At 61.3% G+C, this 27,483-nt stretch overlaps 6 protein-coding genes across 6 annotated transcripts; 1 reads left to right on the top strand and 5 right to left on the bottom strand.

Annotated features, from left to right (window-relative positions):
• Positions 1 to 1,155: 1,155 nt before the first annotated feature.
• DCS_07539 (Cytochrome P450 4V2) lies at positions 1,156 to 3,506 on the bottom strand (the record flags this gene model as incomplete). The annotated part of the gene is made up of 3 exons (XM_040804824.1): positions 1,156 to 2,491; positions 2,556 to 2,923; positions 3,282 to 3,506. The coding sequence occupies 3 exons, from the start codon at positions 3,504 to 3,506 to the stop codon at positions 1,156 to 1,158; spliced, it is 1,929 nt and encodes a 642-aa protein (XP_040654928.1).
• A 901-nt stretch (positions 3,507 to 4,407) lies between these two features.
• DCS_07540 (uncharacterized protein) lies at positions 4,408 to 6,702 on the bottom strand (the record flags this gene model as incomplete). Its single annotated transcript, XM_040804825.1, has 4 exons — positions 4,408 to 5,131; positions 5,193 to 5,433; positions 5,503 to 5,865; positions 5,991 to 6,702. 4 exons carry the CDS (start codon positions 6,700 to 6,702, stop codon positions 4,408 to 4,410), a joined length of 2,040 nt encoding a protein of 679 aa, XP_040654929.1.
• A 529-nt stretch (positions 6,703 to 7,231) lies between these two features.
• Positions 7,232 to 8,812, bottom strand: DCS_07541 (uncharacterized protein; the record flags this gene model as incomplete). The annotated part of the gene is made up of 1 exon (XM_040804826.1): positions 7,232 to 8,812. The coding sequence occupies one exon, from the start codon at positions 8,810 to 8,812 to the stop codon at positions 7,232 to 7,234; it is 1,581 nt and encodes a 526-aa protein (XP_040654930.1).
• Positions 8,813 to 10,827: 2,015 nt separating this feature from the next.
• DCS_07542 (uncharacterized protein) lies at positions 10,828 to 12,006 on the top strand (the record flags this gene model as incomplete). The annotated part of the gene is made up of 4 exons (XM_040804827.1): positions 10,828 to 11,207; positions 11,258 to 11,276; positions 11,478 to 11,794; positions 11,856 to 12,006. 4 exons carry the CDS (start codon positions 10,828 to 10,830, stop codon positions 12,004 to 12,006), a joined length of 867 nt encoding a protein of 288 aa, XP_040654931.1.
• Positions 12,007 to 13,237: 1,231 nt separating this feature from the next.
• Positions 13,238 to 16,839, bottom strand: DCS_07543 (anaphase-promoting complex subunit ApcB; the record flags this gene model as incomplete). Its single annotated transcript, XM_040804828.1, has 2 exons — positions 13,238 to 16,059; positions 16,536 to 16,839. The coding sequence occupies 2 exons, from the start codon at positions 16,837 to 16,839 to the stop codon at positions 13,238 to 13,240; spliced, it is 3,126 nt and encodes a 1,041-aa protein (XP_040654932.1).
• A 1,150-nt stretch (positions 16,840 to 17,989) lies between these two features.
• On the bottom strand, positions 17,990 to 20,089 carry DCS_07544 (transcription factor Zn, C2H2; the record flags this gene model as incomplete). Its single annotated transcript, XM_040804829.1, has 7 exons — positions 17,990 to 18,311; positions 18,378 to 18,443; positions 18,526 to 18,955; positions 19,059 to 19,123; positions 19,179 to 19,551; positions 19,666 to 20,009; positions 20,061 to 20,089. The coding sequence occupies 7 exons, from the start codon at positions 20,087 to 20,089 to the stop codon at positions 17,990 to 17,992; spliced, it is 1,629 nt and encodes a 542-aa protein (XP_040654933.1).
• Positions 20,090 to 27,483: the final 7,394 nt, after the last annotated feature.

Genomic DNA, 27,483 nt, shown 5'->3' on the forward strand with positions numbered 1-27,483 from the left:
GTAATCATACGTATTCCAGCTCAGTCCTACGCCGCCAAGCAAGTACAGAGTACGGAGTGCCATTGCGTTGAATAATTGCAACGATACCTAGGTACTAAGAATTGGTTGCATTCTCACTTTTCCCCATAAGTATACCAGTTGTGGCGGCCCGCTCCGTGCAATAATAACTCCTCCAGCAATCCTGCATCGTCCGGAGTAGTTCTGCACCATTCGTCATGTGTACCATGCGGAACAGCTATGAAGAAAATAGGGCGTGATCGACATCCGACCATTACCGAATTATGGTGGCCAAGCATGTCATTCCAACCCGGCTACCCTGTACTGACACTTCTGAACGTGAATGGAGTCTGCTGTGAATATTCGATGTGCAAGGATCTGCGGACGATGGCGCGATGGTCAAGCAGCTGAGATACTTGGCAATGGCCAGAAGGCACAGAGATAGTAAGCCTTGGGGAAAGAGTTGTGCCGTTTGTCAGATAACGACGTGCGACACGATAGTCTGCTATTTTCTAGGCCTTCACCACTGAGGAACAAGGGCACATTGTTCACTACTACGACCAAGTACATATTATATACCTATACAGTTTGGTACCTGCTTCATAAAATACAACGCTCCAAGTATCCCGTACTGTATACATGGTATGTACTGACCTGCATGGTAACGCAGAATGACATACCAACAAGGACTTCCATTAATGTCTTCAGCACAGGTACTGTATACCCAAAGTGCCTACCAGGCAATACCTAAGTAGGTGTACGGAGTACGAAGTCGTCCGACTACTTGTAGAGAGAAGTATGTAGCCTGCACCTGTGCATGTAAGTACTAGGTAATACTAGGTACATGTTGTTTCGTTGCACTGTACGCCGTACTTACTCCGTACTGTACACAAGTATGTTGTCACAAGAGTAATACTTATGGGAGAAAAGGACAGACGACAACTTCGTCTTGCATCTCCGCTTCCTCGCACGACGTACTTGCCCGTGTCAGGCCAGCATGACCCTGTCCATCGTCGCCGGGGGGGGTTGATCCCTTTTCTGCATCTTCCCCTATTCGTACACACCACCGCCTCCTTGAGCGAAAACCACGAGCGGACCGTTGAGCGACGACGGCGGCGACCGCAGACACGAGGGATCAAGGGAGAGGGAAAGGCCGGCTCACCAGCCGTCGACTACACGCGTTCGCAGGTGCATCCCGTACGCCGGCCTCAGCGTCACCGACGCCTTGAACTGCAGCATCCGCTCGTCGGCGAGACTCGTATCGTCGAGCGAAAACGCGAACCGGCCGACCCAGGCGGCCACGAGGCAAGCCATCTCGGCCCGGGCGAAAGCCGCGCCCATGCAGCTTCGCGGTCCCTGCAGGAATGTCATGAAGGCAAAGTTGCTCTCAGGCCCCGTGCCGCCCGACGGCGTGAGCCACCGCTCCGGCCTGAAGTCGGCTGCGTCGTCGCCCCACAGCCGACGGTCCACGTTGGTGCCCCAGGGGCTCAGCATGATGCGGGTGCCCTTGGGGATCGCTTGGCCCTGTATCGTCGTGTCGCAGGCGGCTTCCCGGATCGTCTGCGGCACGGGGCAGTAGACGCGCAGGACCTCGCTGCAGAAGGCGTTGAGGTACGGCATCCGGTCGATGTCGGCGCTCGTGATGTCCGAGTCGCCGTGCACCGACGGCAGCATCTCCCGCACCTCGGCCCGCACCCTCTCCTGCACGTCGGGGTACTTGGACAGGAGGTAGGCCGACCAGGTCAAGGCCGAGGCGGTCGTGTCGTGGCCGGCGGCCAGGAAGGTCATGAGCTGGTCGACGAGCTGGTCGTCGGTGAAGAGGCCGCTCTCGAGCGCGACCGTGACGATGTCGAGGCCCAGCGGCTCCTTGCCGGCCAGCTTCTGCTTCTTCATCACGATCAACTCCCGACACACGTTCCGGATGCTCTTCGCCGCCGCGTCGAGGTCGCTGTTTCGCCGCAGCGGCAGGTAGTGGAGGCACCAGCCCGGCAAGACCATGGCCAGCAGCATCATGTACCTCGCCTGACGCGACGGCCTCGCGAGGTTGATGTACGTCTGCGCCAGCGGGTTGTGCTCATCCTGGATGGCGCCGAAGTCGAAGCCCATGCCGGCGACGCCGATGATGTCGAGCGTGCACCGCGACGCCCACGAGTTGACCTCGAGCACGCCGGCGCCGACGGCCAGGGAGGCCTCCATGGCGAGCACCACCTCGCGGGCCTTGCGCCAGATGGTCGGATACAGGCCCTTGATGTGCCGGAAGTGGAAGGCCGGCATGAGCTTCCTGCGTTGCCGCTTGTGCTCGTCGCCCTCGGCGAGCAGGACGCCGAAGCCGAGGACGCGGCCGAGAGAGTTCCGGACCGCGTCCGGCTTCGGGAACTGGTAGTTTTTCGTCACGAGCACCTCGGCGAGCGCCTTGGGCGACGAGACGAGCACCCGCTCGCGGTTGAAGAAGAAGAGGTAGCGGATGAGGCCGTCGTGGTCGAGCGTCGTGATCCTGGGCGCGCGCCGCTCAGCCAACACGCCGACAGGACGGGACATGGACGCGGGCGTGGACGTACCAATCTCGCAACGCGCCGCCGGGCGCCTGGGAAAGGAGGTACTTGCCATGGCCGAACAGCCAGTGAGCGCCTTTGGGCTGAGGCAGGTGACGCAGCGGCGAGAGGAAGCTCGGATACACGAGCGTCGACCAGGCTAGCCAGGCGACGAACTGGGCAAGCCACAGCGTCGCAAACGCCTGGACGGCGTACCTGCGCGAACGGATGCCGTGCGCGAGGACGAGCAGCGCGCTGCCGACCACGGCGGCCACGGTCATGGCCCGCCACGGCAACCCCATCTCGTTCCGCCCTCCTCGCCTGTTCTCGGACTCGCCTGTCCACGTAAACGCCGGTGAGGCGACCGGCAAGAGGGTGGCTGCTGCTCGCTGGCACTGGTGAAGGAAAGCAAGAGGCAATGGAGGAGGGCAGCGGAACCATCGGATCACAGCAATCGACGGCCCCGACCTTTATACCACCCGCCTCGGGCCGTGTACGCGCCCACCGTCCGCCGCCGCTCGGAGCCCTCTCTCGCACAAGGTTTGCGAGCCCGGCCAGACGAGAGCGGAGTCCTGCTGTCTCAACCGCGAGGCTCAGAAGAAGCCAGGCAGCATGGGGGGAGCAGGGAAGAGCTTTCGCAGACGGTGGCGTCGACTCCGGATCGTCCTAGCTCGCTCTCCAGCCGTTTTCACGGCCGAGGAGTGGTTTCGCAAATCGATCCATTGCCCTGTTCGGACGAGAGTTTGTGCATACACCGAAACGACTCATGCGTATCCGTATGGTAGCCGTACGGTACGCGCAGGACATGCACAGCACGTTCTCCTCCGCGGCAACCGGAATTGCCACCGGCTGACTTTCCGCGTGCCGGCCGACCCCTGCCATTGATTTGAGGCCACGAAGCTGAGGAAGCTGAGGAAGATTCTCCATGGCGATCTGCGTGTGCCCGAGGTAGGTGCTGGCCACCAGGGAAGGCTCCATTTTCACCGGGTCGTGCCGACGAAAGACTCATGTCGATAATCCCGACCTCTTTGGACGGCTCCGGGTCCCTCCTTGTTCGTGCGAGCGACGGGGATGTTCTTCAGAGTGCAGCGGCGACGAATACGACGAAACTTGCGAGCGGCGCAAACAGGTGATCCGATCCCTTGGGCCGTGTCGTATTCATTCTCGGGTCGCGAGTCATGACGGCTCTCGTCCCTTGGCAAACACTCATGGGCTAGTTCCAGGGCGGAGTGACGAGTCATCGGTACGTTGCGCCTCCAAAGCTACATTGCGGTCGTGTGCGTACAGTAGAGTGCAGGTAGGTAGGTAGTAGGTAGTAGGTATGTGTACGGCGTACACGTGCTAGGAATGGCATTGCGCGCATGCACCCCGAGCGCTGGTGACAAGTTCAATTTCCGCTGCCTCGACTGGCCGCTGCCGACTGCCTACCAAAGTACACGTAGCCATCCGCTCCGCGCTCGTCTAAGTATTAGATGGTACCCTCCGCACGAAGAACATTCACGCAATCTAAGTATGCTGATCCATTACGCCGTCCGATGGTCCAGCTCCCCCCACGACGGGAGCCACGAGCTCCGTCTCGCGCCTGATTCATGGCCGAGTGTCAGATCGAACCTTGACCCTATTTGGCAAAGCAAGGAAGCCCAAGCGCTCGCGGCTTGGCCTCCCCCTCCCCGCCCATCCCCGGGGACCCCCGGGCCAGGACCCATGGACAAATCAAATGCCTCGCATTATCGTCGTGTACTGTACTTGCCGCTCGCACCGAAAGTTGGCCCATTAAAATCAGTAGTCGGGAAAAGAGTGGATCGGATCGATCCAACGGGGCGGCCATGGATGGGCAAGCATGACGCTCAGGAACCCGTCATTCTTCGTTCCTTGACCTTCACCACGGTCGATGCCGATAGCTGCTGGAGGCGGCATCGCCGAACAAGGATGAGGGTGGAGGCGCCGCCGCCGCCGGTTCCGCGGCACCTGGAGCATTCCCACGAGGTGGTGCGCTTCCGTGCCCCCCTTGGGCCGGACCGAGGTTCGATGGCGATCGGCCGCTGTGGGCAAGGATTCCGAAGAAGCTCGCGCTAGGGGCTCGGCCCGGGCTCTGGAGCGGGTTCAGAAGTGGGATGCCACCGCCCAGAGGAGGCACGCCCCTCCAGCGGTCGTGATCGAATGCACGGTTCGCTTGCTGAAACTGAACGGGGTTGGCCTGGGCTCCGGCGGCCGACGAGGGCGCGAGGTACGGAGCCGACGGTGCGAAGCGAGACTCTGACCGTCCGACGGGCCTGGGCTGGCGTGCAGGCCTCCTATTCGGCTGGCTCTGGGCAGGGAGCAGAGTCGAGCGCGGGCGCTGCTGGCCGGCGGCGGCAAGGTTGTGCGGCACGATCCGCGGCCGCGTCGCCGCGTCGTCGTCGTTGAAGGAGGATACGGTCCTCGAAGGGAGGTTCAGGGCGGGAGCGGTTCGACGCTGTCGAGTGCGCCGCTGATCCTCCGCGGCCGAGTCTTCCGGCGGCGATCGTCTCTCGACGGGCCGGCTCTGCCTCGCGACGGCTTCGAGCAGCTCGAGATCCCCGATGGATCCCGCGACGATGCGCGTCACCATATGCTCGGGGAGGCTGCGACGGAGAAAGTCAGCGGACGGGTGTCGTCGACGGCGGCGAGGAGGCAGGTGAATACCCGGCAGGCAGCGGACCGCCGCGCATGCGCATCGTGTTCATGAAAAGCCGCGCGTTTCCCAGCTGCTGCTTCGGCTCCGACGGCAGCTTGTCACGGCAGTACGGGCAGCTGTCGGAATCGTCGAACCACTTCTTGATGCAATGATCTCCAAACACGTGCCTGCACCTGGGCAGACGAAGCGGGGCCTCGTTGATCCCCTCGGGGCTTTCGACGCCGTAGTCGTTGTAGCAGATGACGCAAGCTGGGCCGCCGCCGTGTCAGCATCGACGCAAACGAGCCAGGCGAGGGGGACTCCCGAGCGGGCACGTACTTTTCTCGGAACCAGACAGCTCTCGGACGTCGACGCTCTGCAACGACTGCAGCGCCGTCCTCGAGGCGACCAGCTTGCTCGGGGCCGAACCGCGGGCGATTTGAAGCTGCCTGACGGCCATCTCATCCCACGGTTGGGCGCTGCCGTGGCCGTGGCCGTAGCCTTCCAGTCGGTCGGCCCTGCCGAGGGAGCCGTGCTCGGCGGCGTGACGGAAATCTTGGTCGTCGGCATCCCGGACGGGATCCGACGCCGTCTGCCTCGCGTTCATGTATCGACGTGATCGTGAGTAACCTTGGCGACGACGACCGATGGATGACGGAGAGGGCAGTCCTGAGAGGATGCGGGCGGGGGGCATGGGTGAGGCTGGGGCAGTTTGCATCGTCAGTCGAGTCGAGCGGGCGTGAGACTGACTTGAAGGGCTGACGAGGCTCGGCGAAAGCAGGGGTGAATGAAATGCAAAGGGAAAGAGGTGATGAAGGGAAACTTACTCGTGCTCTGCAGCTGAGGTGGAGCGCTCGGCATGCTTAGGGCGGATGAAGGATAGCTGCCTTGACCTCTGGCGCGGCGGGGTGCAGAAGTGTGAAAGTGCGGCAGGTTCTCGGCGCGATGCGGCGGCGCCAGTTGGTCGTCGGCCACCAGCAGGCGGTCAGGCAAGGAAAACGACGGCGAATGGGCGTCGTCGGTCGCACCTGGTGGTCCTCGGCCGAGGCCGTTGCTCGCGGCAGCGGCAGGTCTGGTCGGCGACGGCATGGCGGCGGGCAGGCCCGGCTCGGACGCGGGCCAAGGTCGAGAAGCAGGTGTGTCGTCGCCAGGGCGTGAACGGGAGGCTCGGCCTGCTTCGGGCGGTGCGGAGGACGCGGCCGGAGGAGCAGCAGGGACGGCGGGTAGTGTTGTTTCCCGGAGATTCGAGGGCCGGGCGGATGGAGCCGGGCATGGGTCGGACGAGTGAAGCGGCGGGAGACGGCCGTCGGCACGAGGCAAGGTAGAGGTAGCCGGGGAGCCGAGCGACGGAGGCGGACGGAAGGTCACTCGAGCTCGAGACGAGGGCGCGTCAAGGAGAGGCACTTCCTGGGCCGGCCACGGGTAAGGCGAACGACGGCTCGGGTCCGCCATCCAGGGCAGGACGTCATGTCCATGAAGGGTTTCGGCGTGGGAGGGCACGGCCTGCGAGGCTTGGACGACGTAATGGAGGGGATCCATGGCGACGGCTCGGAAGGCCTCGAGCGGACAAGCTCGCCGTCCTCGAGGGCGGGCCGGGACGACGGCGGCTCGCCGGTCCCTCTCGACGTCGAAACGGGCTCGGCTCGGAAGACGACGAAACGGGGATCGAGGTGGGAACGCAGGCTTCGACGGTTCGCTCGGGCGAGGCACCCGCACGCGCGGTGCAGGCAACGTCCAAAGCGAGCGATGCTGGGCCTCGAGAGGCTGCCGACACCGTTCCAGCCGCACGGGGCGCCGCTCGACTCTTCCAGTCGGGCTTCCTCGCAGGTCAAGACACGGGGGCAGAGGACGGGGAGGGTTCTAAGGGTACGCCCTGGGGGGCCGAGGCTCGACGAAGCTCCCGACACGAGGGGTGGACGAAGGTTCGAGGGAGGGCGGCCTCGGTCGAGGGGTCGGGATCCCAGAGGGTCGTCGTCGGAGCGGGCGGCGAGAGGATCGATGGCGGTCCTGGCAGACTTTGGTCTCGAGAGCGGGGAGATGCGATGCGGTTTACGACGGCTCGGCCCGATCAAGGTTCGGAGAAACGGAGAGGAACGGAGAGGAGCGGAGAGGAGAGGCGAGGCGAGGCGAGGTGAGGAGATGAGAGGAGAGGAGAGGAGAGGAGAGGAGAGGAGAGGAGAGGAGAGGAGAGGAGAGGAGAGGAGAGGAGAGGAGAGGAGAGGAGAGGAGAGGAGAGGAGAGGAGAGGAGAGGAGAGGAGAGGAGAGAAGTGGAGGGGGGAGGAGAGGAGAGGAGCGAAGGAGGGAAATCCAACCAGAGCCGTGGCTGCAACTCGGATTCGATCGTCGTCCAAGGCGAGTGCGTGGAGGCGAGGCAGACGAGACTGCTTGTCGGCGGCGGCGGCGGCAACGTGTAGCGGCGAGGGACGAGGGCGGTGGGTTGGATCGGTTCGGATCGGATCGTCGTCGAGCGGTCGATTCACGGCAAGGACCAACACATGTCCGGGGGGCGCTCTTGCCTCGGCCAAGAAGACGGCGGCGACGGGCAGGCGCCAAGGGAGCCGAGAGCAACGAGTGCAGGGACGGCAGGAACGGCAGGAACGGAACAGATGACGAGGAGAAGAGAAATCGACGGTGAGGGAGACGACGGCGAGGGAGACGAGTGGTGAAGGCGCTCCTCGGCAGGCAAAAGAGGAGCGGCGGGGTGGAGGGCCAGGTGGTGGATGGAGGACGGACAAGTGACGATCCGACGGGGCTCACGGCGACGTCGGTCACGGACAGGCAGCGCAGCGCAGTCGGTCCAGCGCGGTCCGGCGCAGTCCAGTGCGGTCCAGGGCAGCTCGGCGCAGTCGAGCCCGACGAGGGAGGCTCCAGCGAGGGTCCGACGAGGGTCGAGCGGTCGAGCGGTCGAGCGTCCAGGCCAGCCCAGGCCAGGCCAGTCCGACCGGGCCAGCGGCGGGCGATGTGACGACGGAAGAGGGCAAGGACGACGGCGAGGCGGGCGAATGGTACAGCGCAGCGCCGGACGGCGAGGGGGGCCACTGCATGAAGGTCAAGGATCAAACAGGACGATGCACCATCAATCACCGGCAGGTAGCGTTGGACGTGGGCGCCGACGAGGCAGCGGAGGTTGGGGCACGACGATGGGATGAGACAGGAGGAGGATGCGGCGACAGCAGGTAGGCATGGCACGGTTTGGTAGGTACGGCATGGCATGGATGGCATGGCACGGTACGGTACAGTATGGCACGGTACGGTACAGTATGGCATGGTACAGTATGGCATGGCATGGCACGGTGCCGTACGGTGCCGTACGGTGCCTCCTTGGGCGGTGCTGTACGGCAGGATGGGGTGCGCACGGTATGATGGGAGGGGGGGGGTGCTTGCGTACGGTGCGATGGGGGTGCTTGCGTACGGTACGATGGGGGGTACTTGCGCACAGTACGATGGGGGTGCTTGCGTACGGTATGATGGGGTGCTGGCACAAGTACGGTGTGATGGGGTGCTGGCGTACGGCGTGATGGGGTGCTGGCGTACGGCGCGATGGGGTGCAGGCGTTCGGCGTGATGGGGTGCTGGCGTACTCCGTACGGTGTGATGAGGTGCTTGCGTACGGTATGGTGCGGCGTGGGGACGAGCCGCAATCAATCATGGAGACGGACAATGACAAATACGGACGATGGCGACGAGGCAGAACAGATTAGCCGAACCAGCGCCTGCCCCATCATGGCGTCGGACGAGGAGGAAAAAGAGGCACCAGCGCGGCGGCGGGCGCCATGTCGGCGAGACAGCAGAGGAGAGCCAACGGACGGGTCGAGACGACGAGGTCAGCCAGCCAGGCCAGGCCGTGGCAGCGGCACTAGAGGACGAGGTCGGCGACGAGCGAATCAGGCGAGCGAATCAGCTGACCGCACCGTGGCCGGTATTGGCAAGTCCGGTAGCTGCCCGCCTCGACCATGGAGCTTTCCTCGTCCTCGCCTTGCTTTGCTCTCGCGCGTGCCCGCCGTCGTCTTCCTTTCTCCTCGTCTTCCTTCCCTTTCGTTCTGCACCCCACCAGCAGCCTTTTCTTGCTTTTCTTCGCCTCTCTCCCGCCCCGGGCGAACGATGCTCGAGCAGCCGCTACGGCGTGGTGCATGACGCAGCAGCCTCGGCAGCGGCAGCAGCCAGCAGCACTCGGGGGCATTCCTCATCGGCTGGTCCGACGCGCGCTTCCGAGACGGACGGAGTCGACGAGCAGGGCGGGCGGGGTCTCGTGCCCGTTGCTCGTGCAGCGTCGAAGCCGACGACGGGCAGGCGAATGAATGCGTGGTGCCCGTCGAGGCCGCTATGCTCTCCCTGCTCCCCCCCTCCGCCGCGGCTGCCTGTCCCGCCTCGCCTGCTCTGCTTCCGTCGGCCGCGGCCGCCTGCGAGCTCCGTTTCGCCCGCCGCGGCGGTGACGACGGGAACGAATCGTGGTCGCGGCTCGAGGCACCAGGCACTCGTGCACCTCGCCGCCTTGATTCACGCACCCGACGACGAGCGGGCCCTTGGCGTTGGCCCCCCCCTACGGAAGCGGTGCCGGCTGACGCGCGAGTGGTCCGTGACGAGTCCGGCGCCTTGTTTCCGATGCCATGTGAGCTCGTCGGGGCCAGCTTGTTGGCTCGACGCGAGGAGTCATCGTCCAGGGGCGAGCCGGCGGCTTCCCTCGACGGCCGGCTCGACCGTGGACGCCGTCGGTTCCGCCGCCAAGCCAGCCGCCCTCCACTGTCGGACCCCCTCTCGGGGGCCATGATGAATGCATGCACTCGGGCGCACGTAGACGGCTGCGTAGGTGCACGCACGCACGCACTCGTCTGCGCCCGTCTACTCGCACGAGCCTCGACCGCATGCATGCGCAGGCACATGGGCGGCAGATGCCCGCATTCGAGCAGTCCTGCACGACCATGCGGTTGGTTCACGGGGCAGCACATGCCCGACACTCGAGCGCCCTGCCAAGTACATTCTGTACACCTGCCGCACCGATACCCAGCCAGCCATGCGAGCACTTGTATTCTGCGGAGGTACGGAGTATTACCGACCTGCCTAGTACTTGTACGTCGGCTCCCCCACGCCGGTGCCGAGGTCATTCACTCACCACCCACTGCGTCCGCCTCGACCGCTCCGCTGCCCTGGTACGTACGTGCTGTCGTGCGCCACCGCTTGGCCGAGGTGCCGCGGCGGAGGTGGGCGGAGGTGGCAGCGCCCACGAGTACCGACCTAGTACCTGGGTGCACCTAGCACCGCAGTGCCAGGCACCACCGGCAGTGTTCATGCTCCCCGGTGGCCTGCAATGCCTGGGCACGCCTACTGTGCCTACTGCTCAGCGGTCTTGTCGTTGCGTGCCGCAGGCACTAGGGACCCCAGTGTCTGGTTAGCACTCCGCACCACTGCACCGAACAGGCAGCACCCCTCCGTAGAGGGATCTACCGACAGACATACTGGAGTTGTAGTACTATGGTATGCACCTTACGGGGTTCACTGCACCTACATACTACTTACATGTAAGTACAGTCCAGTACCTAGTACTGATGGGAACCACCCGTCCGATGCGGTGCCGCGCGAACCCCAACACGAACCCGGCCTCGATACGGCCGGCCCCTCTCGCCCTTTCCCTCGCCCCGGGTCCGCCAGCTCGCTGCCTGGGCAAGGATGGGCTCATCGTTTTCCGACTTTGTCGACGACATGGCCGAGTGCGGCAGCGCCAGAGCAAATGACGGGGGCGCCCAATGTGGGGTCGTAACCCTGTGCCGCCGATGGTGCACGTCGTGCGGCCTGGGAGCCTGCGGTGGCTTGGACGTTGTCACGCCAGCCGGTCATGACACCTGCGGTACTTGCCGCTATTGGGATGGCGGGTTGGAGTCTATCGACATGGCATTCACCATGGCCCGTCGCCCACGCCTACCGTCCGCACAATCACGAGCGCCGGGACAGGTACGAGCATTGATGAATGGCAAGGAGCGAGTGGGCGGGACTGCGGCGGCGCATAGGAAGGACGGCCACTTTGTAGGTGTTGCTGTAATTACTACTTGGTAGGTACTGTACTGTACTGCACTGTGCTGTACTGCACTGTACTCCGTAGTATTACTTGGACTGACTTAGTACGGAGTGCATGTCCAAGTCCTTGCACCAGCGACACCACCCGCCAAATACTCCGTACCTACCTAGTAGTTACACACAAATTACTAGGTACCTGGATAATACCTAATAGTAGGCACCTACATACCTAGTACAGCAAGTACAGCAAGTACAGCACGTACAGCACTAACTCGTACCAATACTGCTTGTGGGTACCTCGATAGGTGGGTGGCATAGGCACACCTGGTACTGGTACGTGCTGCTGCCGCTGCCGTCCTGCGGTGCCTCGGACGGCCGCGGCCGATCTGCTGCTGCCCGTCGCGCCGTCCTCCCTCCTGCACCAGCCCGAACCAGCACCGCCAGGCCCGGCCATGCGCCTCCGCCGCCGTGCTTGGGCGCCGTCGGCCTGTTGGGCTCGCCGCATGGCCGCAACTGTCCTGCCGGAGCGCGAGCGCGGGAAGCGTCGGCGCCTGCGTGAGGGTGTCGTCGTCGCCTTGGTGCCTTCTCCTGCTGCCGACGGCGAGTGTTGCCTCCGACGAAGGTGCGGCCGGCCAATCGAGTCGCCGTGTCCACGACCGACGACTTGCACATCACACGCGCAGCCTCCGCGTCAAGGAATGCACTCTCGTCGAGCCCGTGCTGTCGCTCTCGTACCCTGTCGCCTCCCCTTCGAGCGCTGCTGGCCCGCGCCGGACGGAGCCATCGGCGCTCCCATGGGTCCCATGGGGCACCAAGCCGGCACCTCCCCACTGACCTCCGCCGCGCTGGCATCCTCCGTGCTCTCCTCCGTACCAGCAGCGAGTAAGTACGTACATGCAAGTACTTGCGTGTACCAGTACAAGTAATACGTATCAAGTAGACCCGTGATGGGATACCCTCCTTTGCCATCGGAGATACATGACGGGAACAGGCAGCCGTCGTCGCTCGCAGCTCGCCTACGAGGCATTCTTCAACGTCATCTGCTCCCGATTCCGTGCCGTGCCATGCTACTCCTATTCCCTGCAGTGCCTCTCTACTCCTACTCTGTGCAGTGCCTCTCTACTCCTCCGCCGTGCATGCCTCTCTACTCCTCCGCCGTGCATGCCTCTCTGCTCCTACTCCGTGCGGTGCCTCTCCTTGCTGCAGCCGCCTTGCCCCCGTCCAAACCTATCGCCTCGCCAATGGCACCCTTGCGGGCATGCATCGCGAACCCATTGCATTCACGCGAGTGAGACAGGAAAAGACAGGGAGGCGCCTCGGGCCTGTGACCGATGCCTGACTCGGTAGGACCGACCCTGCTCCCCATCGAGCGCGCGTTCGGCCTTTGCGTTCGGCCTTTGCATTCGGCCGTCGCCTTCGGCCTGCGCGTTCGGCCATCCCTCCACGTCGCTCCCTGCACTCTGACCAGTTCGAATGCTCGTCCTGCACCGTGCAGACACGAGCATGACTGTGCACGTTCGGATACGGGTGGCACATATGTGGCACTCGATGTGTCGAAAGGGAAACCAACAGCACAAGGCCATCCGTCGTAGCTGGAAGCATGAGTCGCATCCCGCCGCCTGCCCTCCTCGGTGCCGGTTCTGTTGTGCTGGCATCGTGCTGGTTCTCGGATCCGTACGTGCGTGCAGCACTCGACCGCGCATCTGAATACTACCATTGCATCATAGTACCTCCCATGCAGCAGACAATTCCGAGGTAACGAGCTGCATGCGCCGAGGGTAGAAGTAAGCACGTCGCCCACATGACATTCGATCCGTCCGTCCGCCTGTCCATCCACCTGCTTGCCTGTTTGCCGGCCTGCCTGTTTGCCAGCCTGCCTACTTGCCAGCCTGCCTGCCTGCCTGCCCGATTGTCTGCCTGCCCGCTTGCCTGCCTGCCCGATCTCGGCTTGCTCGCGAGCGTTCCATCCTCAGTCCCTTGCTCTCCCGCCGCGAGTCCCGTTCTGGCAAGCACAGGCGGCATCGCACCCCCCTCCCCTCGGCCGCTCCGTCGCCTCCTCGTCCCGTCATTTCTTCGCCAGCCTGTACTTGCCGCCTGCGAGCTCCAGCTCCCCGTCGGCCACCTTCTCGCCGAGAAACTCCTGCAGCTCCTCGTTGCTCCAGGGGCAGCCGTCGGCGATGAGCATCTTCATCATCATGGCAATCTGCCCGAGCGGCATCGCCGGGCTCGAGTTGGTCAGCATGCCGACGATGAACTGCCAGTAGATGGTGCGCCGCTCGCTCTCCCGGGCGTCCACGTTCTTCGACTTCCGCGGCGATGCGCTTGCCTCGTCGTCCTCGGCGCGCGAGGCCACGCCGCCCGCGGCGCCCGCGGCGAGCCCGCCGTCGGCCTCGAGGCTCTCGAGCACGGCGTACGTCCGCCGTCCCACGCTTTGCAGCACGCGCTTCGACTGCCAAAAGGTCAGGCCGAGCGCCAGCAGGTCCTCGTCCATCCGGAGCTCCTCCCACAGCTCGTCAAAGGTGCGCCGCCGCGGCGACGACGCCGTGCCCGTGCCCGTGCCCGAGCCGTCGTCCTGGAAGGCGTGGATGATGGATGCCTCGTACGTCTTGCACTCGAGCTCGACCGAGCGGTCCGCGAGCTCGAGCCGGATCGTCGCCGAGCCGAGGAGGTCCAGCCAGCTGAGCTTCCGCGACGTCTTGAGCTGGCCGAATCCGTGCTCGTACCGGCTCTGCATCTCCGCCACCGGCCGAGGAACCCGAAAGCCTTCCCGCGGCAGGCTGGGCCAGAAGAGTCGGGACAGGATCTTGGTGTGGTGGGCCGGCATCGCGCCCGGCGCTTCGTCGTCGACGCGCAGGCTCTTGCGGAGGGTGGCGTCGACGCGTCTCGAGTCGTAAATGTCCTTGATCATGACGTCGCAGTTCTGCAGCGCGTGCTCCCCGAACCGCTTCTTGAGCAGGCCGAGAACCTTGATCTCCTGCTGGAAGCTCGCCTGCTTCGACAGCAGCCGCTCGGCGATGATGAGCTGGAACTCCTTGATGAAGATGTCCTGCGAACCGAGCGCGCCGATGAGGGTGCCGATGACGTCCTCGTTCTTGGGCCGCTTGTAGTTGACGCCCGCGTCCACGGGGTCGGGCTCCCACGTCATGTCGTTCCAATCGAGCTCGTCGTCGTCGCCGTGGCTGCGCTGCGGCTGCGTCGCGTCGTTGAGTATCGCCGCCAGCTCGACCAGCGTCCGCCCCCCTCCGTCGCCGCCGCCGCCGCCGCCGGGGTGGGCGAGGAGGCCGGTGACGACGATGCGGATGGCATCGTCCCTCTGGCACAGGTACAGCTGGAGCGCGTGCACGACGCGGTCCAGCAGCACCTTGGACGCGTCCAAGGCGTGAAACGTCCGGATCATGGACATGTACGTCTGCAGAATCTCCAGCGTCGAGCGGCCCGGGTGCAGCAGCCGCTTCTGGAGCGCCGCCGAGAAGGTGTCGGTCAGCTGAAGGCGGCGCTGCGGCGTGCCGACGGCCGAGCGGAGGTCGTCGAGGCCGCCCCGGCTCTCGGGCCAGTGAAGGACAATGTCGAGGAGTTCCTGGATCCGCAGCGTCGCCAGCCTGCCGACGGCCACGTCCCTCCATCGCTCGACGTCGTCCCGGGAGACGGATCCGCCGAGGCGGGCAAAGGCCTCGGCCGCCACGCCCCCGTAGTCCTTCTCGATCCAGTCGCGTAGGTGGTCCATGCAAGCCGGCGTGCCGTGACTTCCTTCGTCGCCAGAGGCCGCGGCATCCGACGCGGCCCAGACACCTGCGTACGTGTTGCGGATGAACTCCCGCATGCACCGGTCCATGACCTCGGCAAGCAGAACCTGAAACCTCTCGCCCGTCAGGCCAACGGCCTGCAGAGACTCGAGCATGCTCAGGAGCTCTCGGCGAGCTGCGGAAACGCGGCCGGCATCCGCCCTTGCCGGTGAGAGGGAGCCGGGGCCGGCCGAGGCGGGCTTTCGCCCGTGCGTGTGCAGCACGACACCGAGCAGACGGTGGATGACGGTCCGCAAGGCGTCGGCCAGGCCGTCGGCCCATGAGTTTCCGATCACGGCATCGAGGTCGCGCCTGAAGGTGGCGACGGCGGCGGCCCGGTCGGCCTCGGGCTGGATGCCTCGCGTGATGAGCTCGAGCCCGTAGAGATACTGGCGGTGGGCGGCCTCGAGCGTCCGAACGCTACTCAGGAGAACCTCGGCAGGCTCTCCCTCGGCGGCGCAGGCGGCCAGCAAAGGCAGGACGTGGTGGACAAAGTGCTGGCGCACCTGCTGCGTGTGCCAGACCAGGACGTCTTCCCTCCGTGTCGCTCGGGGTACGGTGGCGTCGGGATGCAGGAGGACGGACAAGGCGTCGCGGAAGCCGTCGTCGAGATGCTGCGATTCGGGCGCCGGGGCGCCGAACGAGTCCTCGACGGTCACCGAGGTCGGGAGCTGGATGCGGGAGGTGACGGCGTGCCAGGCGCGATCCCAGCGCACCTGGTCGTCGAGGGACGGCGGGGCGGAATGTGCATCATGGCGTGCCGTCGAGGCTACCGAGGGACCGCCCGTTGGACCGCCAAAGGGCTCGCCATGGCTCGCCGGTGCCAGCAGAGGCGTCGGTTGCGAGACGTCAATCTGGAAGACGGAACGGAAGACCTTGTTCCTGCGGGCGCGTATCCCCGTCGCCGTCATCGTACTTGCTGCCACCGTGGCATCCCTCCTCGTCGAACCGTTCGATGGTGATGGCGTCGACGGAAGCAAAGGGCGAGGAGGGCGGGCGATGGCGATGTGTTGCGAGCTGCTTTCTCGCTTCACTGCTGCTTCGTTGTTTTGGCCGCCTATCGTATCGCCTCTCGGGAGCAGCAACGTCAACGGGGCAGCAGGAGCTAGAAGCAGGGTTATGCTTCGGCAGAGGGAAATGTACCTGTACCTGCGAGTGGTTACAAACCGCCATGCGGAGCACTGGTGCAGCTGCTGTGTGGTCTCTCAGGCATGTACATGTACTTTGTGAGGGCCAATATCCTAACAATCACGGAGAAAGTGCTCCGTGCTTGTACGAGGAAGGTAGCAAGCAAGTAATTATCGATTGGTAAGTACCTGCCGAATGCGCAAGTGACCTTCAGCGCGCTTCGCGACACGCGCCTATCGCTTGGGGACCCGAATTGGATGAATGACGCCACCGAACGGCGGCTGGAAGAATAGGCAAGACACGGCGAAAATCATGGCAAGCCAGCATGCAAGCCAGCATAGCAAGCCAACAGGGCCATCACAAAATCGCCAGACTCGACCGACAAACCCAAATCTACCCAGTCGCGCCGTCACATACCATGCATCCACATCATACGCCGCATCTACTACGTACTTCGTTCCCCTACGGAGGTGTTCGGCATTGAACCTTGTCCCCGACTTCCACTGCCGTCCCTGGCTCTGCGTACGTTCATACCGCACATGGCTGCTGTCCGGCGAGGCATACTCCCAGGGTCTTTGGCGGAATAGGCCATATGAATGAAAGAGTTGCCTGCCTCTCTCTCCCGCTTCCCCCTGTCCTCGAGGATTGCTCGCTCAGCGCCAGGCGAAAGCATCAGCGGAATCTCCTCGTTCCCGAACCCCGTCTCGCCGTCCGCAGAGACGGGAAAATGGACAGCAAATACTGGCCGTGAGTCCATGGAGGTACGTGTACGGAGCAGCCGGCGTGGAAATACGGCCGCTGTTGTCCAATCAGTCTTCCGTTCAGCACAATGCACCGCCAACCGTCAGCTGCGTCACCAACACCACCCCTTGTCGATCGCCCCGGCGTCATCTGCTACCCTTCCGCCACCCAAGACTCGAAACCTCGCTGCGTTCTCGAATCTGCTCCACACGCCGTGCATGAGAACCTGTCCGTTCGCATACGTGCGAGTTGCACACACGCCGCGAGAGACTTGAGCCCCGCCTCTACCCCTTTTCTCACCAGAGTTTGTCCGTCCCCCGCCTGGTGAGACCTCGACGCTCCTAGTCAGCTGTGTCCCGCGGCCGCGCACTTGCATGCGCCGGATGACTGCTGCTGGTTGGACCTCGCAAGGAGAAAAGGAGCAGCGGCGGAAAGAATGAGTGCGGCACGACCACGGGCAAACTAGGGTAATCTAGAGTGGCCGTTGTGTGCAGCTGTGTGCAGCTGTGTGCGTTGTGTGCAGTTGTGTGGTGTATGCAACGTAGGCACGTACATACCTGCATGTATACAGCAAGTAATACTCCGCACATGCATGCCTGTCATCACGACGGCTACGACTCGTCCATCCTCTCTCGTCGTCACAGCTACAATTTACTTGGCAGTTCATTCTGTTGACTGCGGCGTTGGGCACGGAAGCGGTCCAGGTTTCGGGCCTACCGCCATGCTCCGGCAAAGGGAGATGATGTGTCGGCTGATGGCTCGCAACCACCTCCGGCTTGGGTTCCATCCAAGAATCAAACATGCATGCTCCTTAGGATTCACGGGTCGGCCAAGAAAAAGCAAAGAAAAAGGGTTTGAAAAGAAAATCTATCAATGTTCATCTCGTCGTGCTTGCTATCAAACATGAAAACTCGCTTTCCAGAAAACGGACTGGCCCGTCTCCTCTCCACCCGCGCTCTCTTCGTATCCATGATGCTGCGCCATTGGGTAGACGAACCGAAAACTCCCATGATGGTAATTAGTGATACAGTTGCACGCCTTTCCGGAAGCAACGTTGAAAGTAGAAAAATAAATGGAAGAAAAAAGGCCCGAGGCCACAGATCGAGGCGGCCCGGCTGCCAAGCGCCAAGCGCGTGCACATCCTTCGGCGGCGGACGATGCGGCTCTCACGTCTTCTTTCGCTGCTTGCACTTGTCGTGCAGCAAATGGCCGTTACGGGCCGTCGTCCTCGTGAACTCGGCACCGCAGTTGGGGCAGGATGCCTTGGTCGCCTGCCCCGACTTCTCGCGCTGGTGTCGCAGCAGGTTGCTAAAGGTGGAGAATTGCCGCCCGTTGCACCCATGCTCCCAGCATCGAGGCTTCGGTCTGGTGTGCACAACCCGAACATGGCTGCGCTCGTGCGCCGCCGGGTTCGTCGGAGGAGCGACGGTGGGCAGCTGGTACATCATGCCCGTGTCCGGGCTAATGGGCAGCGAATGCGGTCGAGTGCTGATCCGGGCCATGTCAGAAAACGAAGAGAGACGAGGTCGGCGGATGGGGCGGGTGCTTGCTCACCTGTAGTCGCCGTGGGACCCCGCAAAGGTGGGCGAGTAGTCCATCGAAACGCCGTAGCTGTGCGGCCTGGCGGATGAGAGAGTTAGCCAGGCTTGCTTCGCGGCGGCGAGCGGAGGCGACGCGTCGCTTCGCTTTCGTGGCAACTCACATCGGCTGTTGGTAGGGAGAGGCAAACATCTGGCTACCCTGGGACTGCGAGTGGAGGGTCGGGCTGTAGGACGGCAGGTAGGACTGGGCGTGCAAATCCGTGGTGACCAACGAGGGCATCGAGGCCGGCCCGGTCGTGTAGACTCCGAGGCCCAAGCCGTTTGTCACCTCACCCATGGCCATGGGCGGGGATGTTGTGTAGGAGCCGCTGCTGGCGTGGTGATATCGTGCCGACAGTTTCGAGTCGCGCCGAGCCCGGTCGCTGTGCCATTTCATCTCTTGCAGCTCGGGCGTCAGCGTGGCGCGGGACGGGCTCGACGACAGAGACTTGGTTTCGCTCGGCGGCGTCATGCTGGGCTCGGATCCGCTCATGATGGAGTTGATGTCGGTGCCGAGAACGCTGCTGGTGGTCGAGCTGGAATCAAGATGGACTGCCGCGCGAGAAATGTCAGCCGACGAGAATCAAAGGCAGGCAGGCAGGCAGGCAGGCAGGCAGGCAGGCAGGCCTCGAGGTTGGTTGGACGGGTGACGTACGGGACCAGGAAAAGGCCGACCTGGGACCCACGCTAAAGGTAGGGTCGAACTGCAAAGCGACGGCACTGCGACGACGGCGTCAGTTTCGAGAGCAAGCCGAGCGAGGCCGACGGCACCAACCTCATGTTTGCCGTCGGTCTGGTCGCCGAAAGGGTCGACTCGGTGATGGGATGAGCTCTCGGCAACTCCTCTCTCGAAAAGGCCGGGTCCAGATCAACGCGCCCGTCGACTGGCTGGTTCCCCAACGGCCTATCGGCAGATCGATCGCTGGCGCTGGCTCTGGAGGCAGGACGGGCAGGCCAAGGACGGCCGGACCTGGGAGGAGACGGAACGGGGGGTGGATAGGTAAGCGAGCTCTGCTGACGGCTGGCAGCAAGCAAGGATCCGTTGGTGGCGGAGACAACTGTATCAGATTTGATTTGGATCGAAGCTGAGAAGATGTTGTCGTCGTTTGCCGTCCAATGCGTGAGGGCCACGATAGCCAACGACGGTCCTATCAGCGTGTGAGCGACGTTTCCAGCCTCCGGCGCGCGGGAGAAAAAAAACTCTCGACACGAGTGAGAGTGGCGCGTTCGGGACAAGGGGAAAGAAATGGCAAGGAACGTACGTACGTGATGAGGGAGAGATGAGATGACGACGGCGAGGGTTTGGGTTTGGTCACCAGGCGTCCGCGGTGTGGTTCTATGGCGGTGCCGTTCTGCGTGCGTGCCGACGGACAAACACGGGAGGTTATGCGTACGAGGTAGAGGATGGCAGGGGGGGGAAGAGTTGGAATATTCCGCGAGCAAGTCGATGGGGAGAAGAGGTGATGATGGCGTGAGTGGGTGGTGATCTGGCAGTCGCCGGCAACTTGAGGGGGATGATTTTGGGTGAAGGAGGTTCGAGACGAGTTTCTCTTCCAACAATTTCTCGAGAACCATTTCAAACAACATCTGTAGACAGGGCGAGAGACTTATACATGTAGGGAGCCGACGAGGACAAGCGCCTGGTGGAGTTTCTCACCATGTGCTTGGAAGCGAAGCTGGGGCCATGACGAAGGCCCAGGGGGGGGCCGACGGGGACGTGTGGGGACCCTTAAACTGCCACCCAAAAGATGGGATTCGGCAACAGCATGGCATGGACGAGACTAGCCAAAGGCATGCGCATGTACTGCTACCTAGTCCCGGTGGGCGGGCAGGGCTTGACGTGCACATGGCAGCATGCTTGCAGGGGAAGCGATACGATACCCACGGGAGTGAGGAACTCTTCAAAAGAGGGGAGGGGAGGGGGGGGGAGTGTACCGGGAGTGCAAGGTGAGGGCAAGGTGAGGGTGTTCGGCGGACGTGGGGTGGTGTTTTTTTTCTTCTGGCCTCTCTGCACTACGACTTTCAGGTACCAGTCACATGCATGCATGTAAGTACCTACTAGGTAGGTACTTACAGTACCTAGGTTCGGAGCACACCTACAGGTACAAGTACAACTAATACAGTGCTCGGTACTCCGTACAACAAGTACTGTAGGGTGCAGGCAAGTACTTGATTACCTAGTACCTAGCACCTAGGTGTAGGCGCACTCCGTACTCCGGACTCCGTGCATTGCAAGGACGGAGGAGTGGTATGGGCTATAGGTCGGAGTACACCACAGCATAGCACTGCAAGTATAGTACTTGTGTGCCACGCATGTACTGTATTCTCGTACCTACCTACCAATGCAGTAACTCCGTGCGGCTTCGCACATGTCCGTGTGCACAGATAAGTTCCTAGTATTTAGTATGATACCGATGATCGTGGCGTATATGTGTATCTAGCGAGGCGGGTACGTACTCAAATATGCTGGTGGCTATTGCTGGAGTCTTCTATTATTGAGCATCTCGTTATATTGTACCGATTCCCCTCCTCGCACGTGCGCGCACCGAGAAGCACCGCGGACGACGAGCGTCGCATGAGAGAGTGTGGTACGACCGGCCACTAGGTACCTACGCCGTCGGGTCCCTCGCGCCCCGTACCGTAGGCTTCGTGCACTGTAAGTAGGTGTGTAAGTACATGCAAGTACTTGCTTGCCTTTGAAGCAAGGACTGGAGCACCTAAGAAAGTATTACTGTACTTGCTGTACTCATTTACCTACCTAGTAGGTACCTTGCTCGTGCTGGAGCACACATGCACAGTAGGTACTGTACGTGCAGCGCTCCAATGTCGGCAACGGTAACTAGCAGCCATCCCTGCCGACCCATCACTTGAGTGGGTTGCAATGGACGGTCACTCTTCCGCGCAACCTTTTCTTGTTTTTCGTGAGCAGTCCAGCGTTTTTGAATTGGACCCGCCCACCCTATTCACCCTGCTCCGTACTTGCAGCGGTTCTCGCAAGTACAAGTGCTGCTTGTACTTGCATGTACTGTAGGCGTACAGGTAGGTGTACATGTACGGCACGTCCTGGTCCTGACCGGAGATCAAACATGGCGTGGCGGGGAAAGGGAGGGATCGATACACTCCAGGGCTAGCATTCAGGCCCACCGCGGTCACTCGTACTTGGCACTTGCATGGGAAACACATCCGGCAGTACAGAGTACGCACAGCACGGGTACATGTAGTACATGCGAAGGAGGAAACATGAGAGAAGGAGGAATTCTGTGCGTAAGTACTCCGTACATGTAGGTGCACTGACAATGTACAAGCACATCGCTCCATGGGCACGTACTCGGCACGGCAGCGGCAGCGTGCTGTGCTTGTGAACAAAGTACTGCACGTACGGAGTACAGTATCGATACTACCTAGTACTTACTGGGTAATGATTAATACCTAGTACTACCTACTGTACGGAGTAGGTTGCGTCTACATTTCGTCCTCCGGGCAACGGACACCTACCTACCTACAGTAGTACTTACTTGCCTCCATCTCGAGCACCTACCCACAAGACGTAGCATTAGTATACGAAAAATTTACCACTCGTATTGGAGAAGACGCAATCGTCATCTACAGTACGTACTGTACATGTATGCGTAACAAGGTACGGTAATAGTCCGCAGCTGTCTCCGTCTCAGCTTGTGGGCGACGCGCCAGCTACGAGTGGTGCTCTCCAAAATGGACAGGCGTGTGCAGTGACGGCTGGGGCGTGTTCACCAGCTAGCTGTAAGTATGACCAAAGGTACCCGGGTGGGTGGGTGAGAGCACCGATACTTGCCTGCACACGCACACCGTACGGGTACTCGTCGTGGTCTGGTAGCACGCGCACTACGATTAGCACAGTACAGCAAGTAGATCCTCCGGTACGGAGAACATGCACGCACGTGTACAACCAAGAACTGTACTTGTAGTACAACTGCTACTACCTGTACCTCCACGCACGCAAGCGGTGGCACATAAGTACTGTATCCAGCACGTACATGTAGGTGCACAAGCACATCCAGGTGTACAAACACATCCAGGTGTACAAACACATCCAGTTGTACAATCACACACATCCAGTTGTACAAACACAGACATCCAGTTGTACAAACACAGACATCCAGTTGTACAAACACAGACATCCAGTTGTACAAACAATCCAGGTGTACTTACAAGCACATCCAGGTGTACAAGTACATGCGGGTGCACACCCAAGTGCAGGTGTGCGTACAGGTGCACAAGTACCTGTACGAGCAGGACGAGAGCCGGCGCAGAGGTCACATCCGCGGGAAGCTAGCAGGGGCCACAGGGCGGTAATTCCGGGTGCGCCGCTAGGCTGCCCACGTCGGGGCTGAGCTACCATCATCATCGGGCTCCCCTCGCTTGCTTTCTACGGTACCTTGGCTGCGAGTGACACATGGACAGTATCAGGTGCGGTGCAAGTGCATCTGCACGTGTGCCGTGCTGGCAAGGGCAAGTGCGCGCGCGAGTATGCGCGTAATCATGTACCGCCGCCGTACGTTGGTTTGCCGCGTTGCCCTGTCGCGCCTCGTGGGCCTCATCTCCCAAGTTTGAGGATGGGTGGGTGCCCGGCAGTGCTCGCGCGGGCGGGCGGGAGCGAGAGCTGGGAGGCGGTGGGAGGCATTCGAGATCAACCCTCGACGCTTCCCCGAACGCCGAACGAGTTGGTTGCTGCGCCGCTCGCCGGTGTATTATTTGCCTGCGGTATCGCTATGGTTGCGAGATGCCAGTGCTCGTTTCGAGATGCATCCCGTTGCCATTGGCTTATTCGTCCGCCTATTGGCAAGGAGCTTTGCACTGGCTATCGCAAAACACGGGATTCAGATCCCTGCCGGCATGCCTCTTGTTTCTGGCGCCTGCCGACGAGCGATTCCAAGTATTGCCTGTGCGGAGTATGTAGGGAGCACTGTACGGAGTACGCCTACAGTACGCCTGCTTGCACCACACCTACTGTGCAGTAATTACTTACAGTACTTCCTGTACGGCCAAGCAGGTGTGTGTACGCCTGCCGTACGCCTGCGACAAGTACACCTATTATTTACTTACAACTACAAAGTACAGTACATGCAAGTAAGCAAGTACAACTATGCCCGGAGCGCTACCGTACTTACATACGTGTACAGTGTGGCTGTACACCTGCTCGTTGCCCATACTCCGCGCGTACAAGTGGGTGCATACACCCGTATTGATACCAAGTGAATGGATATATGGATACATGTACGGAGTACGGAGTAGACATATGCAGGCAGCTGCAATGACTCCCCATGCTCACATGCGCGCATGCGCTCGACAGGTGACAATGGACGTCCGTGTTTCATGTGCTGCTGCCCTGCTCGCCTCGCAGCAGCCTCCGTCTCCTTGGGCGGTTCCGTCATGTAATCACCTGCTCACCCGCACTCGACGCTGCGCATGCACGTAGCTGGGCGTTGCCGTTGAAGCAGATGACCGCCGTGTATCCACACTCGACCAGTCAATGCAGGCAGGTCACCCCGGTGGCGGACGCATCAGGGGCAAGTGAAAATGAGGCAGCGATCTTGGTAATACCGTCTCTCTGCGGAAGCGGGCGTCTCGCGGACTCCCCGCCCAGCAGTCGTCAGAACTGGCTCACTGGGAAAGGACAAGCGCCAGCAGGGTTGTGGAACGGAACGAAAATTCAAAGCCGTGCTCGTCCGTCCCCATCGGAGCTCGTCCCCATCGGAAGGGCGGAATATTTTCGGAGATCTGCGCACTAACCGCTTAGGTACACTTTGGCCCCTATATGTATTTGGCACTAGTCATACCACATTACTCGCGTGGATTTCGCGGCCGACGACTCTGTGCAGCGCATGCACAGTGCTTGCGAGTAAGTACTTGCACCAGCATGTACAGTACCTGCCTGCACACGCTTTGCGCTTCGTACTTGCTTGTACCGTATCAATGCTCCGTGATTGTACTCCGTAAGTACTTACTTGTACAACTAGCTCCAAGTACTGTGGTGCTGCTCAGTGCTTGCGCTTCAATGCTCCGTGCCTGTAAGTGGTACTTACAGTACAGCACTTACTTACTAACAGTACTTGCCGAATCTACAGTAGATGCATCTGCCCTGCTAATGTGCGCTTACTGTACTCTGTACTGCGCTAGCATTATTATTAGCATGCTGCAGTTGTACTTGCAGTACTTGCGAGTGCTTGATTCCTAGTGCGCATGTCAAGCACGATTACGATGCTCGTGCCGCCCTTGCTGCCTGTAAGCAATCTATCCTCATTAAAGCGGCTTGAATCTCGGAAATGGGTCGGCAGAGCCTCACGCGGCAGGCCCCGTTTTGATGCATCCATGTCCGCCAGCCGGGAACCGGGTGATTCTTCAAGACAAGCATCGCAGGTACGCATGCGCCTGCTTGTCGCTTCGTACCACGGGCCTGTCTGCCGACCACTGGCGTGCCTGCCGACCACTGGCGTGTCTGCCGTCGCCGCTGATTGCTCGCACATGCCGACCTCGTGGCAAACTCTTCCGGCTCATGCCATGACAGAGTGCTCCGCAGGCAGCTAGCTAGCTTGCTTGCATCGCCGAGGGCAGCGCAAGCTCCGGGCGCGTTGCCGGACCACGACGGAGAAATATGCACGTACTTTTCGTACCCGTCCACCGTGTCGAGACGGTAGGTGTGCAGTATTGTCAATTCCTGCACCGTTGCGTTGCGTGTACCCAACGGCACGGCACTGCCCCAGGTAGGATCGCGGCGACTTCCGAGAATCTCTCACGAGAATTGCCATGCAAGTACGAGTACGAGCACGGGTACGGACGAGTGCTACCCTGCCCCCAAACACGAGCATGGACGGAAAGGTCGAGGCAGGCAGTGGGTTGGGGTAGCGCACACCAGTCGGCTTGCGCATTCGCCGGGTGGGGATTCCGTTCGGAGTGCGGAGGGCGGAAGACGGATGCGAGAATGCGGGTCCTGTCCAGGCACGTCGTCCTCTGCACGTTGTATCCGTCTTCCGTAGGATTGCTGTGGAGGAAGGCAACCGGTTTCGGGCCGCAATCCGAATCGGCTCTTGCGCCAGCCAATGCGTGTCCTGTTACATGCGCGGGGACGTGCACGCCGTCGTCCGTATCGTTTCCAGGGTACTGTACAGTAAGTATGTGCTTGTCCGAGACCTGCGCTCGCTGCCGGTGTCCCGTGCGTCGTGTATGCTTCGGTCCACGTTCTTCTGCTCGTTCCCTGCCGTCCCCGGCCGCGACTCGCGAGCGGGGAGTTGATTTCTTTTCGAGCACCCGGGCCGGCGTGATGGAGGGCAGCATGCGGCGGTGACGAGCCATGTAAGTACCTGCAGTAAGTATGGATGGATGGGTTGGAGTCGGGAGTTGGCGCCGGGCCGCCGCACGAGGACGACATGTCCCCCGTGCGCGAGCGAAGCGCCTGTGCGGTATTTTTTTGCGAGGTTTGGAAGCCCCTTCCTCATGTGCATGCAGCAACGGTCACGAGCGCATGCACGCGGATGGACGTGGAAGCAACGTCCTTCCTTCCTTCCTTCCATTTCTTTTCTTTTTCTTTGCTTTTTCCCTTTGCTCGCCGCAAGAGCTGTTGGTTGGGTCGACGGCAACTGCCTTGCAGGTCACCCGCGCGTGGAAATGGGATGGCAATCGGCAGCCACGATGGATCCCGCCTGCCTTGTCACTAGCACCACACCTTTGGTCGGCCGGCTAGCCAACCGCCCATGTACTTACAACTACTGTCAGTAAGTACATGCTGTAAGTACGGACGGAGTACTCCGTACTGTACAGCACATTTACTCCGGACAGTACCCGGTGCAAGCGCTATATCGCCACAGCACGTACACTTACGGCAACGGAGTATACCTACCACTCTGCACCTAGTCGCATGGTTATCAGGTATTATATTACGACGACTCCGTACTATATGCTTATACCCAAGTCAGTAGGCATGCCGCAGGTGTATCTACAACTACAACGACGATCTACCTCTGGTGCAGAGTTTGGGGTAAGAGTGCCAACCAAGTGCTTACAAACCAGGTACTTAGGTGTCTACCGTACAGCAGCACACTAGGTACATGCCTGTCTTGCTGTTACAGGCATCGGGGCACGCACCTGCACTGGACTTTAACCACATGTGCATGCGCTCCAAGTAATGCAGTGGTGCTTGCAGCGGGTACAAGTGCGTTAGTATGCAACTATACTCGGAGTACAGTACATGTACAGCATTGCTCCGTACAGCACGCGCAGATCATCCACCGTGCCTCCGATCGGGCCTGTCGGCTTGCTTCCCTAATGCGCACCGAACCGTCGCCTCCCCGACGACCTATTACTCAAATGTATCGTCTGCTACCTTTGTCGACGCTTCGGGCGTGAAAAGTTTTTCGAGCCAGCGGCTAGGAATGATTGCTCATTCAACCCGTCACCGAGATGGACGACCCCTGGAGGAGAGGCAATGGAATCATGTCCCCTCCACTGGCTCTGTGCTCCGTGCAGGTCCGTCGACCGGCGCCGGCGGGAACGAGGCAGGCTAGCACGGAGTATCCTACTTGACACTAGCGCTGGCCGGCTCGTACACGTGCGTCCTAGTGTCGCGGGTACATGCGCGGTGTATACTCGGGCTCTGCGGTACATGGACCAAGTAGATGTCTATATTTATGTGCCCATGGATGGCATGCCCACCAATCGGTTGCTCTCCAACGGCCTCGGGCTACGAGGGCTAAGCACGTCGTGCGTGGGTACAAATTTGCGAGCGCATGCAAGTATTATACGAGCGCACGAACAGGTACGGAGTACGAAGTACTCGTGCGCGCTTTCGAGTGCCGTTGCGGAGTGCTCGTTGGTGCGGAGTACTACTGTAAGTGCATGCGCTCGCAGCACCAACGGTACGACCGCGGAGCAAGTAAGTACAGTACGCTTTCCAGCATTTCAGTACTTACAGTACATGCACATGCACGACGAGGTACAGTACAGTAGTGTACTCCGTAAGTGCTGTACTTACATGCGAGCACACACAAGTACTTGCAGGTACTTGGGTGTAACTACGGAGCCGTTGCTCCAAGATGCACTCGCGGTTG

This window comes from Drechmeria coniospora, chromosome 03 (genome assembly GCF_001625195.1).
Source record: "Drechmeria coniospora strain ARSEF 6962 chromosome 03, whole genome shotgun sequence".
NCBI lineage: Eukaryota > Fungi > Ascomycota > Sordariomycetes > Hypocreales > Ophiocordycipitaceae > Drechmeria > Drechmeria coniospora.